The 18,135-nt window shown below is 44.4% G+C and overlaps 1 protein-coding gene across 1 annotated transcript in view; it reads left to right on the forward strand.

Moving 5' to 3' along the window:
• The first annotated feature begins 16,198 nt into the window (after positions 1-16,198).
• LOC135549263 (proline-rich protein 36-like) overlaps positions 16,199-18,135 on the forward strand; it is a 28,308-nt gene continuing 26,371 nt past the window's right edge. The window contains exon 1 of the mRNA XM_064979288.1: positions 16,199-16,351. Within this exon, the coding sequence (XP_064835360.1) occupies positions 16,199-16,351 (153 nt within the window). The remainder of the gene's footprint in view (positions 16,352-18,135) is intronic.

The raw sequence follows: 18,135 nt of genomic DNA on the forward strand, positions 1-18,135 counted from the left end.
TAGATACTGTACATCAGGGTGAAATACACAGGGCTAGATACTGTACATCAGGGTGATTTACACTGGGCTAGATACTGTACATCATGGTGATTTACACTGGTCTAGATACATCAGGGTGAGTTACACTGGGCTAGATACATCAGGGTGAGTTACACTGGGCTAGATACATCAGGGTGAGTTACACTGGGCTAGATAATACATCAGGGTGAGTTAAACTGGGCTAGATAATACATCAGGGTGAGTTACACTGGGCTAGATACATTAGGGCGATTTACACAGGGCTAGATACTGTACATCAGGGTGATTTACACTTGGCTAGATACTGTACATCAGGGTGAATTACACAGGGCTAGATACTGTACATCAGGGTGATTTGCACAGGGCTAGATACTGTACATCAGGGTGATTTACACAGGGCTAGATACTGTACATCAGGGTGATTTACACTGGGCTAGATACTGTACATCAGGGTGATTTACACTGGGCTAGATACATCAGGGCGATTTACACAGGGCTAGATACTGTACATCAGGTTGATTTACACTTGGCTAGATACTGTACATCAGGTGATTTACACTGGGCTAGATACTGTACATCAGGGTGAGTTACACTGGGCTAGATACATCAGGGTGAGTTACACTGGGCTAGATAATACATCAGGGTGATTTACACTGGGCTAGATACTGTACATCAGGGTGATTTACACTGGCCTATATAAATCAAGGTGAGTTACACTGGGCTAGATACTGTTAATCAGGGAGATTTACACTTGGGTAGATAATGTAAATCAGGGAAATTTACACAGGGCTAGATACTGTAAATCAGGGTGATTTACACTTGGCTATATACTGTAAATCACTGTGTATTACACTGTGCTAGATAATGTAAATCAGGGTGATTTACACTGGGCTAGAAAATTCATCAAGTTGATTTACATTTGCCTAGCGCAAGACAATACATCATGGTGAGCTACAGTGGGCTAGAACTGTAAGTCAGGGTGAGTTACACTGGGCTAGATAATACATCAGGGTGATTTACACTGGCGAGATAATGTCAATCAGGGTGATAGTCTGCAGGGCGATCTCTGTCCCCATTATAGTCTTCAGGGCGATCTCTGTCCCCATTATAGTCTTCAGGGCGATCTCTGTCCCCATTATAGTCTGCAGGGCGATCTCTTTCCCCATTATAGTCTGTAGAGCGATCTCTGTCCCCATTATAGTCTTCAGGGCGATCTCTGTCCCCATTATAGTCTTCAGGGCGATCTCTGTCCCCATTATAGTCTTCAGGGCGATCTCTGTCCCCATTATAGTCTTCAGGGCGATCTCTGTCCCCATTATATTCTGCAGGGCGATCTCTTTCCCCATTATAGTCTGTAGAGCGATCTCTGTCCCCATTATAGTCTTCAGGGCGATCTCTGTCCCCATTATAGTCTGTAGAGCGATCTCTGTCCCCATTATAGTCTTCAGGGCGATCTCTGTCCCCATTATAGTCTGTAGAGCGATCTCTGTCCCCATTATAGTCTGTAGAGCGATCTCTTTCCCCATTATAGTCTTCAGGGCGATCTCTGTCCCCATTATAGTCTTCAGGGCGATCTCTGTCCCCATTATAGTCTTCAGGGCGATCTCTGTCCCCCATTATAGTCTTCAGGGCGATCTCTGTCCCCATTATAGTCTTCAGGGCGATCTCTGTCCCCATTATAGTCTGTAGAGCGATCTCTGTCCCCATTATAGTCTTCAGGGCGATCTCTGTCCCCATTATAGTCTGTAGAGTGATCTCTGTCCCCATTATAGTCTGTAGAGTGATCTCTGTCCCCATTATAGTCTGTAGAGTGATCTCTGTCCCCATTATAGTCTGTAGAGTGATCTCTGTCCCCATTATAGTCTTCAGGGCGATCTCTTTCCCCATTATAGTCTGTAGAGTGATCTCTGTCCCCATTATAGTCTTCAGGGCGATCTCTGTCCCCATTATAGTCTCTTGGTCTATCTCTGTCCCCATTATAGTCTGCAGGGCGATCTCTGTCCCCATTATAGTCCCCATTATAGTCTAGGGACAGGTGGGACCAGGGCCGGTTTGGGAAGGTGCAGAGGTTGGAGAAACCCAGCTGGTCGCTGTCGTGAGGAATTGTTTGGGCTCAGGTGGAGCAGGGCTTAAGGAAGGATCTCACATCCCCCATCATATTGGGACACCAGAATTTCCACCTCAGGAACACCAGTGTCCGATTAACCCCTGGATGCCCAATTCATTTATAGGAGTGTCCGCATTGTAGTACTCGGGAATGGGCTGAGCGTGGAACATGAAGTCTGTTAGTGGGACGCTTTCCGGGGTCACATTCTCGGGTCTGGGCTTGTCAGACTGTGGTCTCAATACTCCATTCCACGAGAAATACAATGCGGGAGCTGGGGATAGGCTCTGGGTCCTTCTCCTCGTTAGAGACATCAAGTTGTCGGGACAGGGTGTCTGCTTTTTGGTTTTTGGATCCCGGGCGATAGGCTGGTGCGCAGTTGAATCTGTTAAAAAACAGAGACAACTTAGCCTGCCCAGCATTCAACCTCTGAACCTTTTGGATGTAGACCAGGTTCTTCTGGTTCATCCAGATCACAAAGGTATGAGGTGCCTCCTCCAAACACTGTCTCCACTCCTCAAGGGCCCACTTAACTGCCAAGAGCTACCGGATGCCTACATCATAGTTGCTTTTCACTGGAAAGAATCGCTTGGAGAAAAAGGCACATGGGTGCAGTTTCTTGTCCCCCTCGTTCCACTGTGAAAGGACCACCCCTGTTCCAGTATCCGAAGCATCCACCTCTACCACGAAGGCACGAGTAGGGTCAAGATGAATGAGGATGGGTCCAGAGTTGAAACATTCCTTGAGCTCCTCAAATTCCCTGTCAGTCTCGGTCCGAGGTCCAGCAAAAAACTGGTCTGGGATTGACGGGTTAGGGCCGTTCGAGACGCTACCACAGCACCAAAGTTGCGTATAAAATATCTGTAAAATTGGTCGATGAACCGCTGGACTTGTTTGAGTGAGGCGGGATAGGGTCAGTCGGGGACCGCCTTAACCTTTACGGGTATGAAGGCTCAAGGGAAGAACCAAATGCAGACACAGGAGGCAGATGGATGGAGTTTTACAATGTTTATTAATCCAAAGGGATAGGCAAGAGAATGGTCGTGGACAAGCAAAACACCAAAACCAGATCAGAGTCCAGCAGGTACAGAGTGACAGACATGCTCGTGGTCAAGGCAGCCAGGTACAGAGTGACAGACAGGCTCGTGGTCAAGGCGGGCAGGTACAGAGTGACAGACAGGCTCGTGGTCAAGGCAGGCAGGTACAGAGTGACAGACATGCTCGTGGTCAAGGCAGGCAGGTACAGAGTGACAGACATGCTCGTGGTCAAGGCAGGCAGGTACAGAGTGACAAACAGGCTCGTGGTCAAGGCAGGCAGGTACAGAGTGACAGACATGCTCGTGGTCAAGGCAGGCAGGTACAGAGTGACAGACAGTCAAGATGGCGTAGCAGTAAGACGTGTCGTGTCCCTTGTCCCGTGTATATTTCGTCTTTTTTCGTTTTTACATATTTTTTCTTCGCATATCTTTTAAAACATTTCGCTAAACCTCAGCTTCCAAATACTCTCCTTCAATCCGCCTCACCCAATGTAGCTATTTTTCTTTTTTCCTAAAGTATTTAGTATTTATATTTACCTCGGAACCGGAACCCCTCAACTGAAGCTAGCCAGCTAACTACCAGCTACGCTAGCGGTCTTCAGCTAACCGGTCATCAGCTAACCTTTAGCACGAAAAGCTCACGCGACTCTAACCAGAGCATAACAGACCTATTTATTTTTAATTTTTTTACCCCCGGATTCCCGCCGCAAACGGAACATCTGGATCTTCACAACTAGTTATTTAGCTAAACAGCAACCCCGGACGATTACTGCTGGCTAGCGCTTCCACCCACTTAGCCTGAAGCTAGCCCCTCCAGAGCACCTGTGCTACCTCCGTAGGATACTCCTGGGCTACAATACCTACCACCGTAGCATACTCCTGGGCTACAACTACCCGGACCCACGACCGGTCTATCGATGTCACCGCATGAAGAGGAATAAACAGACTCACCCCATCGCGACGTCCCCCAAAGGCTAACTCTCTAGCCCTTGCTATCCCCTGGCTTGCTATTTCGGCCTGCTAACTGCTACCTTGTTTAGCCCCGGCCTACTAACTGTTAGCTTGTTAGCACAGGCCTGCTAACCCGTCTGAATCGCCTCGTCCCAAACACTCACTGGACCCATATTTACTCTTTATCTCTTTCCGATTTTTAATTTGTTTATACCTTCCGGTAACCTGCCTCACCCAATGTGATACGGAATCGCTATTATTGTTAATTTTTAGAACACACTCAAGAACCTCCAGAAGCTAACTAGCTACAAGCTATTTAGTCATTGTTAGTTGTTTTTTTTAACCTGGATAACACTCACTAATCCAGCTTCCCTGCCCCCTGGACACTGATCACCTGGCTACATAGCTGATGCACGCTGGACTGTCCATTAATCACGGAACCTCATTCTGCTTGTTTACGTTTTATCTGTCGGCCCCGTTGCCTAGTCAATGCCATTTTACCTGCTGTTGTTGTGCTAGCTGATTAGCTGTTGTTGTCTCACCTACTGTTTAAGCTAGCTTTCCCAATCAACACGTGTGATTACTGTCTGCCTCGCTGTATGTCTCTCTCAAATGTCAATATGCCTTGTATACTGTTGTTCAGGTTAGTTATCATTGTTTTAGTTCACAATGGAGCGCCTAGTTCCACTCTTCATACCCCTTATACCTCCTTTGTCCCACCTCCCACACATGCGGTGACCTCACCCATTACAACTAGCATGTCCAGAGATACAACCTCTCTCATCATCACCCAGTGCCTGGGCTTACCTCCGCTGTACCCGCACCCCACCATACCCCTGTCTGCGCATTATGCCCTGAATATATTCTACCATGCCCAGAAACCTGCTCCTCTTATTCTCTGTCCCCAATGCTCTAGGCGACCAGTTTTGATAGCCTTTAGCGGCACCCTCATACTACTCCTTCTCTGTTCCGCGGGTGATGTGGAGGTAAACCCAGGCCCTGCATGTCCCCAGGCACCCTCATTTGTTGACTTCTGTGATCGAAAAAGCCTTGGTTTCATGCATGTCAACATCAGAAGCCTCCTCCCTAAGTTTGTTTTACTCACCGCTTTAGCACACTCTGCTAACCCTGATGTCCTTGCCGTGTCTGAGTCCTGGCTCAGGAAGGCCACCAAAAATTCTGAGATTTCCATACCCAACTATAACATCTTCCGTCAAGATAGAACTGCCAAAGGGGGAGGAGTTGCAGTCTACTGCAGAGATAGCCTGCAAAGTAATGTCATACTTTCCAGGTCCATACCCAAACAGTTCGAACTACTAATTCTGAAAATTACTCTCTCCAGAAATAAGTCGCTCACTGTTGCCGCCTGCTACCGACCCCCTCAGCTCCCAGCTGTGCCCTGGACACCATTTGTGAATTGATTGCCCCCATCTAGCTTCAGAGTTTGTTCTGTTAGGTGACCTAAACTGGGATATGCTTAACACCCCGGCAGTCCTACAATCTAAGCTAGATGCCCTCAATCTCACACAAATCGTCAAGGAACCCACCAGGTACAACCCTAACTCTGTAAGCAAGGGCACCCTCATAGACGTCATCCTGACCAACTGGCCCTCCAAATACACCTCCGCTGTCTTCAATCAGGATCTCAGCGACCACTGCCTCATTGCCTGTATCCGCTACGGTGCCGCAGTGAAACGACCACCCCTCATCACTGTCAAACGCTCCCTAAAACACTTCTGTGAGCAGGCCTTTCTAATCGACCTGGCCCGGGTACCCTGGAAGGACATTGACCTCATCCCGTCAGTTGAGGATGCCTTGGTCATTCTTTAAGAGTAACTTCCTCACCATTTTAGATAAGCATGCTCCGTTCAAAAAATGCAGAACTAAGAACAGATATAGCCCTTGGTTCACTCCAGACCTGACTGCCCTCGATCAGCACAAAAACATCCTGTGGCGGACTGCAATAGCATCGAATAGTCCCCACGATATGCAACTGTTCAGGGAAGTCCGGAACCAATACACGCAGTCAGTCAGGAAAGCTAAGGCCAGCTTCTTCAGGCAGAAGTTTGCATCCTGTATCTCCAACTCCAAAAAGTTCTGGGACACTGTGAAGTCCATGGAGAACAAGAGCACCTCCTCCCAGCTGCCCACTGCACTGAGGCTAGGGAACACGGTCACCACCGACAAATCCATGATTATTGAAAACTTCAACAAGCATTTCTCAACGGCTGGCCATGCCTTCCGCCTGGCTACTCCAACCTCGACCAACAGCTCCGGCCCCCGCAGCTCCTCGCCCAAGCCTCTCCAGGTTCTCCTTTACCCAAATCCAGATAGCAGATGTTCTGAAAGAGCTGCAAAACCTGGACCCGTATAAATCAGCTGGGCTTGACAATCTGGACCCTCTATTTCTGAAACTATCCGCCGCCATTGTCGCAACCCCTATTACCAGCCTGTTCAACCTCTCTTTCATATCGTCTGAGATCCCCAAGGACTGGAAAGCTGCCGCAGTCATCCCCCTCTTCAAAGGGGGAGACACCCTGGACCCAAACTGTTACAGACCTATATCCATTCTGCCTTGCCTATCTAAGGTCTTTGAAAGCCAAGTCAACAAACAGGTCACTGACCATCTCGAATCCCACCGTACCTTCTCCGCTATGCAATCTGGTTTCCGAGCCGGTCACGGGTGCACCTCAGCCACACTCAAGGTACTAAACGACATCATAACCGCCATCGATAAAAGACAGTACTGTGCAGCCATCTTCATCGACCTTGCCAAGGCTTTCGACTCTGTCAATCACCATATTCTTATCGGCAGACTCAGTAGCCTCGGTTTTTCGGATGACTGCCTTGCCTGGTTCACCAATTACTTTGCAGACAGAGTTCAGTGTGTCAAATCGGAGGGCATGCTGTCCGGTCCTCTGGCAGTCTCTATGGGGGTGCCACAGGGTTCAATTCTCGGGCCGACTCTTTTCTCTGTATATATCAATGATGTTGCTCTTGCTGCGGGCGATTCCCTGATCCACCTCTACGCAGACGACACCATTCTATATACTTTCGGCCCGTCATTGGACACTGTGCTATCTAACCTCCAAACGAGCTTCAATGCCATACAACACTCCTTCCGTGGCCTCCAACTGCTCTTAAACGCTAGTAAAACCAAATGCATGCTTTTCAACCGATCGCTGCCTGCACCCGCTTGCCCGACTAGCATCACCACCCTGGATGGTTCCGACCTTGAATATGTGGACACCTATAAGTACCTAGGTGTCTGGCTAGACTGCAAACTCTCCTTCCAGACCCATATCAAACATCTCCAATCGAAAATCAAATCAAGAGTCGGCTTTCTATTCCGTAACAAAGCCTCCTTCACTCACGCTGCCAAGCTTACCCTAGTAAAACTGACTATCCAACCGATCCTCGACTTCGGCGATGTCATCTACAAAATTGCTTCCAACACTCTTCTCAGAAAACTGGATGCAGTTTATCACAGTGCCATCCGTTTTGTCACTAAAGCACCTTATACTACCCACCACTGCGACTTGTATGCTCTAGTCGGCTGGCCCTCGCTACATATTCGTCGCAAGACCCACTGGCTCCAGGTCGTCTACAAGGCCATGCTAGGTAAAGCTCCGCCTTATCTCAGTTCACTGGTCACGATGGCAACACCCATCCGTAGCATGCGCTCCAGCAGGTGTATCTCACTGATCATCCCTTAAGCCAACACCTCATTCGGCCGCCTTTCGTTCCAGTTCTCTGCTGCCTGTGACTGGAACGAATTGCAAAAATCGCTGAAGTTGGAGACCTTTATCTCCCTCACCAACTTCAAACATCAGCTATCTGAGCAGCTAACCGATCGCTGCAGCTGTACATAATCTATTGGTAAATAGCCCACCCATTTTCACCTACCTCATCCCCACAGTTTTTATTTATTTACTTTTCTGCTCTTTTGCACACCAATATCTCTACCTGTACATGATCATTTATCAATCCAGTGTTAATCTGCAATATTGTAATTATTCGCCTACCTCCTCATGCCTTTTGCACACATTGTATATAGACTCCCCTTTTTTTTCTACTGTGTTATTGACTTGTTAATTGTTTACTCCATGTGTAACTCTGTGTTGTCTGTTCACACTGCTATGCTTTATCTTGGCCAGGTCGCAGTTGTAAATGAGAACTTGTTCTCAACTATCCTACCTGGTTAAATAAAGGTGAAATAAAAAAATAAAATAAAAAACCAGGCTCGTGGTCAAGGCAGGCAGGTACAGAGTGACAGACAGGCTCGTGGTCAAGGCAGGCAGAATGGTCAGGCAGGCGGGTTCAAAGTCCAGAAACAGGCAATGGTCAAACTGGGAAGACTAGAAAAAGGTGAATGCAAAAAGCAGGAGAACGGGAAAACCGCTGGTTGACTTGGAAACATAAGACGAACTGGCACAGAGAGACAGGAAACACAGGGATAAATACACTGGGTCCATTTGGAAGCCGGTGGTCCAGTACCCTCAGGTAACAGGCCACTCTAATCACTGAGGTGGGAGAGGAATAAATATACATTGCTCTCCCATTCATACCAATTAAGCATGTATTGAATGGAATTGGAATAAAAGAAAGAGGATCTGCTTTGATTTGGAAGGGAAGAGGTGTTCCTCTGGCTCTGTTCTAGTGCTGAGGCCTCTCCCTCTCTATCTCTCTCTCCCTCACTCTCTCTCTTCCTTACTCTCTCCCTCCCTCCCTCTTTCTCACCTCTAAAATATCACTGCTATGAGGCTACCTGATTTAATCAAGCCAGATAAAGCCTGTCTCATTAACTCTCCCGTTAAATACCTTTCTTTCTCTCTCTCTCTCTCTCTCTCTCTCTCTCTCTCTCTCTCTCTCTCTCTCTCTCTCTGTCTTTGAGAAGAAAAGTGGTGGGGTGACCGCTTTGTTCTTGTTCGAATACCAGATTTCCCATTCAAATGTCTGAGAATAGCCTTTTCAGCTCACATCCCTTCATAACTTCCCCTCCCAGATCCCTGTTGGAGGGATACCAATTGAGTTGGCCCAGCAGTGTAATGATCTGAGTTGGCCCAACAGTGTAATGAACTGAGTTGGCCCAGCAGTGTAATGAACTGAGTTGGCCCAGCAGTGTTATGATCTGAGTTGGCCCAGCAGTGTTATGATCTGAGTTGGCCCAACAGTGTAATGAACTGAGTTGGCCCAACTGTGTAATGATCTGGAATTGTGTGCTAAGAGAAAATTGGGGATATATACCCTCTAATCAGATGACTTGTTCTCAACAGGAGATGCAGATAAACGATGTCCAGTCGAAGTAATCCGCAAAAACGATTTTATTGTTACAGTCACATTAAATGCATATGGTTATGAAACTTGTATTTACTGTATGCGTTTCTGAAAAGGCACACATTGTTAGTTGATTGCATGCTGATTTCATAGCAGATGGCAACACACAGTTTATACCTGTGATGATTTCTTTCATTGTCTACTGTACCTACTGTTAGAGTCACCTCAAGACCACGATGCCCTCTGAGCTAATGCCTAAGCATTATAAAAGTCTTAGTTATAGTCTTCAGGTTATTATAGTTATAGTCTTCATTTTCTTATAGTTATTGTCTTCAGGTTATTATAGTTATAGTCTTCAGGTTATTATAGTTATTGTCTTCAGGTTATTATAGTTATTGTCTTCAGGTTATTATAGTTATAGTTATAGTCTACATGTTATTATAGTTATTGTCTTCAGGTTTTTAAAGCTATAGTTTTCAGGTTATAATAGTTATAGACTTCAGGTTATTATAGTTATAGTCTACATGTTATTATAGTTATTGTCTTCAGGTTTTTATAGCTATAGTCTTCAGGTTATAATAGTTATAGACTTCAGGTGATTATAGTTATAATCTACAGGTTAATTTAGTCATAGTCTTCAGGTTCAGGTTCAGGTTATTATAGTTAAAGTCTTCAGGTTATTATAGTTATAGTCTTCAGGTTATTATAGTTATAGTTATAGTCTTCAAGTTATTATAGTTATATTTACAGTCTTCAGGTTATTATAGTTATAGTCTTCAGGTTATTATAGTTATAGTTATAGTCTTCAGGTTATTATAGTTGTAGTCTTCACGTTATTTTGGTTATATTCTTCAGGTTATTATAGTTGTAGTTAGAGTCTTTAGGTAATTACAGTTATAGTCTACTAGTTTTAATAGTTATAGTTGTAGTCTTCAGGTTATTATAGTAATAGTTGTTGTCTTCAGGATATTATAGTTACAGTCTTCAGGTAATTATAGTTATAGTCTTCAGGTTATTATAGTTGTAGTCTACCTGTTTTTATAGTTATAGTCTTCAGGTCATTATAATTAGAGTCCACATGTTTTTATACTTATAGTCTACTTGTTATTATAGTTATAGTCTTCAGGTTATTATATTTATAGTCTTCATTTTATTATAGTTACAGGCTTAAAGTTATTGTAGTTATAGTTATTGTCTTCAAGTTATTGTAGTTATAGTTGTAGTCTTCAGGTTATTATAGTTATTTTCTTCAGGTTATTATAGTTATAGTTGTTGTCTTCAGGTTATTATAGTTATAGTATTCAGGTTATTTTAGTTATAGTTGTAGTCTTCAGGTTATTATAGTTATTGTTTTCAGGTTATTATAGTTATAGTTGTTGTCTTCAGGTTATTATAGTTATAGTATTCAGTTTATTTTAGTTATAGTTGTAGTCTTCAGGGTATTATAGTTATAGTCTTCAGGTTATTTTAGTTATAGTTGTTGTCTTCAGGTTATTATAGTTATAGTATTCAGGTTATTTTAGTTATAGTTGTAGTCTTCAGGTTATTATAGTTATAGTATTCAGTTTATTTTAGTTATATTTGTAGTCTTCAGGGTATTATAGTTATAGTCTTCAGGTTATTACAGTTTTTGCCTACATGTTTTTATAGTTACAGTCTACATGTTATTATAGGTATAGTCTGCAGGTTATTATAGTTATAGTTGTTGTCTTCAGGTTATTCTAGTTATAGTCTTCAGGTAATTATAGTTATAGTTGTAGTCTTCAAGTTATTATAGTTGTCATTATATTCTCAGGTAATTATAGTTATAGTCTACATGTTTTTATAGCTATAGTCTACAGGTTATTATAGTTATAGTCTACAGGTTATTATAGTTCTAGTCTACATGTTATTATAATTATAGTCTTCAGGTTATTATAGTTATAGTCTACATGTTATTATAGTTATAGTTATAGTCTTCAGGTTATTATAGTTATAGTCCTCAGGTTGTTATAGTTATAGTCTTCAGGTTATTATAGTTATAGTCTTCAGGTTATTATAGTTATTGTTATAGTGTTCAGGTCGTTATAGTTATAGTCTTCAGGTTATTATAGTTATAGTCTTCATGTTATCATAGTTACAGTCTTCAGGTTATTATAGTTATAGTATTCAGGTTATTATAGTTATAGTCTTCATGTTATTATAGTTATAGTCTTCATTTTATTATAGTTATAGTCTTCATTTTATTGTAGTTATAGTCTTCATTTTATTATAGTTATAGTCTTCATTTTATTATAGTTATAGTCTTCAATTTATTATAGTTATAGTCTTCATTTTATTATAGTTATAGTCTTCATTTTATTATAGTTATAGTCTTCATTTTATTATAGTTATAGTCTTCATTTTATTGTAGTTATAGTCTTCATTTTATTATAGTTATAGTCTTCATTTTATTATAGTTATAGTCTTCAATTTATTATAGTTATAGTCTTCATTTTATTATAGTTATAGTCCGCATGTTTTTATAGTTGTTGTCTTCAGGTTAATATAGTTATAGTCTACATGTTATTATAGTTATAGTCTTCAGGTTATTATAATTGTAGTCTTCAGGTTATTATAGTTATAGTCTTGTTATTATAGTCATAGTCTTCAGGTTTTTATTGTTCTTGTCTTTAGGTTATTATAGTTATAGTTATAGTGGTCAGGTCGTTATAGTTATAGTCTACATGTTATTATAATTATAGTCTTCAGGTTATTATAGTTATAGTCTACATGTTATTATAGTTATAGTTATAGTCTTCAGGTTATTATAGTTATAGTCCTCAGGTTGTTATAGTTATAGTCTTCAGGTTATTATAGTTATAGTCTTCAGGTTATTATAGTTATTGTTATAGTGTTCAGGTCGTTATAGTTATAGTCTTCAGGTTATTATAGTTATAGTCTTCATGTTATCATAGTTACAGTCTTCAGGTTATTATAGTTATAGTATTCAGGTTATTATAGTTATAGTCTTCATGTTATTATAGTTATAGTCTTCTGGTTATTATAGTTATGGTCTTCAGGTTATTGTAGTTATAGCATTCAGGTTATTATAATTGTTCTCTTCGGGTTATTATAGTTATATTGTTCAAGTTGTTTTAGTTATAGTCTTCAAGTTATTATAGTTATAGTCTTCAAGTTATTATAGTTATAGTCTTCAGATCATTATAGTTATAGTTGTTGTCTTCAGCGGGTAGCGGGTACCGGGGACGTAGGGAAGCAGGTACTGTGGGCTTGGGGGAGCAGGTAACAGGGGCGCTGGGAAGTAGGTACTGAGGGATTGGGGGAGCGGATACCAAGGACGTACAGGAAGCAGGTTTTGGGGGCTTGGGGGAGCGGGTACCCAGCGGGTACCAGGGTTGTCGGGAAGCATTCACGGGAGTCATGGAGGAGCGGGTACTGGGTGCTTAGTGGGTGAGTACTGGAGGGGTGGGGAAGCAGGTACCGGGGGCTTTGGGGAGCAGAACCAGGGGCTTGGGGGAGCAGATACCAGGGGCTTGGTGGAATAGGTACCGGGGGCTTGGGGTAGCAGGTACTGGGGGCTTGGTGGAACAGGTACCGGGGGCTTGGTGGAACAGGCACCGTGGGCTTGAGAGAGTGGGGGCTTGCTGCCATTGCAGCATCTAATCTTCATGGGGTATATTATGGAACCCATGAATTCCAACCAAGGCAGCAGCTACTCTTCCTGGGGTTTATTATGGATCCCCATTAGTTCCCACCATGGGGTATATTATGGATCCCATTAGTGCCAACCAAGGCAGCAGCTACTCTTCCTGGGGTTTATTATGGATCCCCATTTTTTCCCACCATGGGGTATATTATGGATCCCATTAGTGCCAACCAAGGCAGCAGCTACTCTTCCTGGGGTTTATTATGGATCCCCATTAGTTCCCACCATGGGGTATATTATGGATCCCATTAGTGCCAACCAAGGCAGCAGCTACTCTTCCTGGGGATTATTATGGATTCCTGGGGGCTTGGGAGAATGGGTACTGGGAGCCAGGTACCGGTGAATCGGGAAGCAGGTACTGGGAGCCAGGTACCGGTGAATCGGGAAGCAGGTACTGGGAGCTTGGGTGAGCGGGTACTGGGGGTGTCGGAAAACAGGTACCAAGGTAATGGAGGAGTGGGTACTGGGTTCTTGGGGGGGTGAGTACTGGGGCGTGGGGGAGCAGGTACAAGGGGACTTGGTGAAGCAGGTACCGGGGGCTTGGTGGAATAGGTACCGGGGGCTTGGGGGAGGAGGTACCCAGCTCTTGAGAGAGTGGGGGCTTGGGGGAGCAGGTTCCGGGGGTTTGAGGGAATGGGGGCTTGCTGCCAATGGGGTTTATTATGGATCCCCATTAGTTCCCGCCAAGGCGGCAGCTACTCCTCCTGGGTTTTTTATGGATCCCCATTAGTTCCCAATAAGGCAGCAGCTACTCTTCCTGGGGTTTATTATGGATCCCCATTAGTTCCCAATAAGGCAGCAGCTACTCTTCCTGGGGTGTATTATGGATCCCCATTAGTTCCCAATAAGGCAGCAGCTACTCTTCCTGGGGTTTATTATGGATCCCCATTAGTTCCCAATAAGGCAGCAGCTACTCCTCCTGGGGTTTATTATGGATCCCCATTAGTTCCCAATAAGGCAGCAGCTACTCTTCCTGGGGTTTATTATGGATCCCCATTAGTTCCCAATAAGGCAGCAGCTACTCTTCCTGGGGTTTATTATGAATCCCCATTAGTTCCCAATAAGGCAGCAGCTACTCCTCCTGGGGTTTATTATGGATCCCCATTAGTTCCCAATAAGGCAGCAGCTACTCTTCCTGGGGTTTATTATGGATCCCCATTAGTTCCCAATAAGGCAGCAGCTACTCTTCCTGGGGTTTTTTATGGATCCCCATTAGTTCTCAACAAGGCAGCATCTACTCTTCCTGGGGTGTATTATGGATCCCCATTAGTTCTCAACAAGGCAGCATCTACTCTTCCTGGGGTGTATTATGGATCCCCATTAGTTCCCAATAAGGCAGCAGCTACTTGTCACGGCCGTCGAAAAAACTAGACCAAAGCACAGCACATTTCCTTTTATTTAAGATGATGCCGACAAAAACAATAAACAATACAAAAACAAACGTGAAGCTTAAGGGCTATGTGCCACAAACAAAGTTAACTTCCCACACTGAAAGGAGGGAAAAGGGCTACCTACGTATGGTTCCCAGTCAGAGACAACGATAGACAGCTGTCCCTGATTGAGAACCATGGGCCCCGGACTGGGCACCCTCACCGCGGGCTTCAGACTGGGCACCCTCGCCGCGGGCCCCGGAGTGAGCAGCCTCGTCGCGGGCCCGGACTGCGCACCCTCGTTGCGGACCCCGGACTGCGCACCCTCGTTGCCGGCCCCGGACTGAGCACCGTCGCTGCGGGCCCCGGACTGGGCATCGTCGCTGGAGGCTCTGGACTGGAAACCGTCGCTGGAGGCTCCGGACTGGAAACCGTCGCTGGAGCCTCCGGACTGGAGAATGACTCCGGACTGAGGACAGTCTTTGGAGCCTTCGTGCCATGGATCATCACTGGAGGCTTTGTGCCATGGATCATCACTGGAGGCTTCGTGCCATGGATCATCACTGGAGGCTTTGTGCCATGGATCATCACTGGAGGCTTCGTGCCATGGATCATCACTGAAGGCTTCGTGCCATGGATCATGTCGTGGAAATTTCCTCTATTTACCAAATCATTGGAGCAAACTACACACACAAGTCAGAGTTAGTTATCAAAGTCCATCTTTAATTATATGAGCTCTATAGCATTTTCTGTGACTCTCAAAAGTTCAGTATCCCTACTCAAAAGTTGAGAGCCCCCACACAATGGCAAATGGGATCCTTTATAGCGAAGATCCACCCCCCCTAGACAACATGACAATCCACAGGTCCCAGGAACTTACACAAAGAAAGACTTTACTTCAGAGAGGAGTATCCCCTAGCCAGAGTTGGCTATAAATTATTGTTCAGTTTTGTCTCCTTTCTCAAACTCAGAACCATAAACCAATCCTCCATATCAACAGGCATATATCAAATTGTCATTTAGATACAACCAATTCTAAATACAACCAATCCTGGACAAGCTCACGGAGAGTAGAGTGAGGCTATGGGTTAAGATAAAAGGGAGCATAAGAATGATTCCAGACACTGCCATCCTCCTTTTCCCCAATGAGAAAAGTAGGGTGTGACTGGCACACACATAGTGGAGCAAAATATATGTTTACACATGATGACACCGACCTCTCCCCTCTCTGCGGCCCATGCAACTTAGTCTTGACATAGAACAGATAACTGCAACCTCGCCACAGTATTATACGAAAATACCATTCTTGATGAGAAGTAACTTACAAACATATGATGAATATAAAACATCTTAGATATGTTAAAAACAAATTCGGATTATTCCCTAACAATCATTACTGGAGGCTTCTTGCCATGGATCATCACTGGAGGCTTCTTGCCATGGATCATCACTGGAGGCTTCTTGCCATGGATCATCACTGGAGTGGAGAGACACACGAGAGGCCTGGCTCTGGGAGCAGGCACGGGACTCACCAGGCTGGGGAGACATAACGGAGGCTTTGCCCTTGGCCGAGGCACCGGATACATTGGGCCATGGAGGCGCACTGGAGGTCTCGAGCTTGCACAACCCATCCTGGCTGAGTGGTTATCTTCGCCCTGCAAATGCGGGGCGCTGGCACAGGACGCACTGGGCGGTGCAGATATACCAGAGACACAGTGTGCCGAGCCGGCGCAGGATATCCTGGGCCGAAGGGATGCACTGGACACCAGGCGCACTGAGCCGGAACCATCCTTCCTGGCTGGATGCTCACCCTAGCCCGGCAGATGCGGGGAGCTGGGATGTAGCGCATAACACGGTGCCTGACCAGTACGGAGCTCGCCACTGTAAGCACAGGGAGTTGGCTCAGGTCTCCAACCTGACTCAGCCAATCTCCCTGTATGCCCCTCCCAAAATGTTTCTTGGTGCTGCCTCTTGTGATTTCTTACATCAACAGATTATGATTGATAATGTCAAAAGCTGCACTGAAGTCAAACAAAACAGCTCCAAAAATCATCTTAACAGGAATTTCTTTCAGCTAATCATCAGAAATGTGTGTAAGTGCTGTACATGTTGAAAGTCCTTCCCTATAAGTGTCCTGAATATCTGTTGTTAATTTGTTTACTGTGAATTAGCATTGTATCTGGTCAAACACAATTTTTTCCAATCGTTTGCTAAGGGTTGGTAACAGGCTGATTGGTCAGCTGATTGGGCCAATAAAGGGTTCTTTGCTCTTCTTGGGTAGCGGAATGGCTTTTTCTTCCCTCCAGGCCTGAGGTCACACACTGTACTGTAAGCTTAGATCGAAGAGATGTTAAGTAGGAGTGGCAGGAGTGGCAATAGTCCACTATCATCCTCATTCATTTTCCATCCAAATCATCAGACCCAGTCATCATTTTTTCACCTCTTCCACAATCACTTTATGGAATAAACAATGACAAGGCTTGTCTTTCATAATTTCGTCAGTTATGAATGGATGTGTAGGTTCAGAATTTGTTGTTAGCATGTCATGCCTGAGTTTTCTAATCCAATGAAAATACAATACAAATACAATGATTTCTCAATCTACAGTTTGTTTGCCGATCAGCTGTGCAGCCAGACTTATTTGCCATTCCTTTTACCTCGTCTCTCTCAAACATGCAATTTTTTAATTCCTCATCAATATGCAGCAAATGTCTGCAGCATTAGTAAAGATCTGATCAATACATGTGGATGATTTGTAAGTACCCTGGTAGGTTGACAGATTACATGAACTAGGTTTCGGGTATTGGTTACAGTTTGAAGCTTTTTCTTGAGTGAAATTTACGTAACCTATACCTCTCTATTTATATCCCATACATTATCAAGCATTTCACATACATTATCCATATACTAACTGTTAGCACTTTGTGGTCTATAGCAACACCCCACAAGAATAAGCCGGTGAACCTGGAGCCATATTGCTTCAACAGCATTTGGTATGAGATCCTCTCTAAGCTTTACAGGAATATAAATAGCAACACCACCCCCATTGGCATTCCTGTCTCTCATGTAGATGTTATAACCATGTGTTGCTATCACTGTATCGTCAAGGGTATTATCTAAGTGAGTTTCAGAGACAGTATATGAATGTTACCTGGTACTAGCATGTTATCGATTTCATAAACCTTGTTTCTGTGGGCTATTTGTAGCGCTTTTCTGAGATGCTTGATCGTTGTTATTGGTTTACTGGGAGGCTTGTCAGAGGTAGACCCAACCCTAACCCTCAGACGTCACCCTCCAGACTCTTCTCAGTGCCTCCACTTGGCTCCCTGATCCTAACCCTAACCCTCCAGACCTTAACTCACAACGCTAACACAACCCCAGACTCTCCTCCTCATCTTGGCTTGTCTCAGTGCCTCAGACCTCCATTAAAGTACTGTGTATATCTGTCTGTCTGCCCACCTTTTCCCTCTATTCTCTCTCTTTCCTATCCTCTCTCTTCCCTTTTGTCCCTCTCTTTCATCTCCTCTTTCATCTCCTCTCTCTCTCCTCTCTCTTCCATCTCCTCTCTCTCTTCCCTCTCTTCTCTCTCTTTCCTCTCCTCTCTCTCTCCTCTCTCTTCCCTCTCCTCTCTCTCTTCCCTCTCTTCCCTCTCCTCTCTCTCTTCCCTCTCCTCCCTCTCTTCCCTCTTTT

Source organism: Oncorhynchus masou, chromosome 12 (genome assembly GCF_036934945.1).
Source record: "Oncorhynchus masou masou isolate Uvic2021 chromosome 12, UVic_Omas_1.1, whole genome shotgun sequence".
NCBI classification, from domain to species: domain Eukaryota; kingdom Metazoa; phylum Chordata; class Actinopteri; order Salmoniformes; family Salmonidae; genus Oncorhynchus; species Oncorhynchus masou.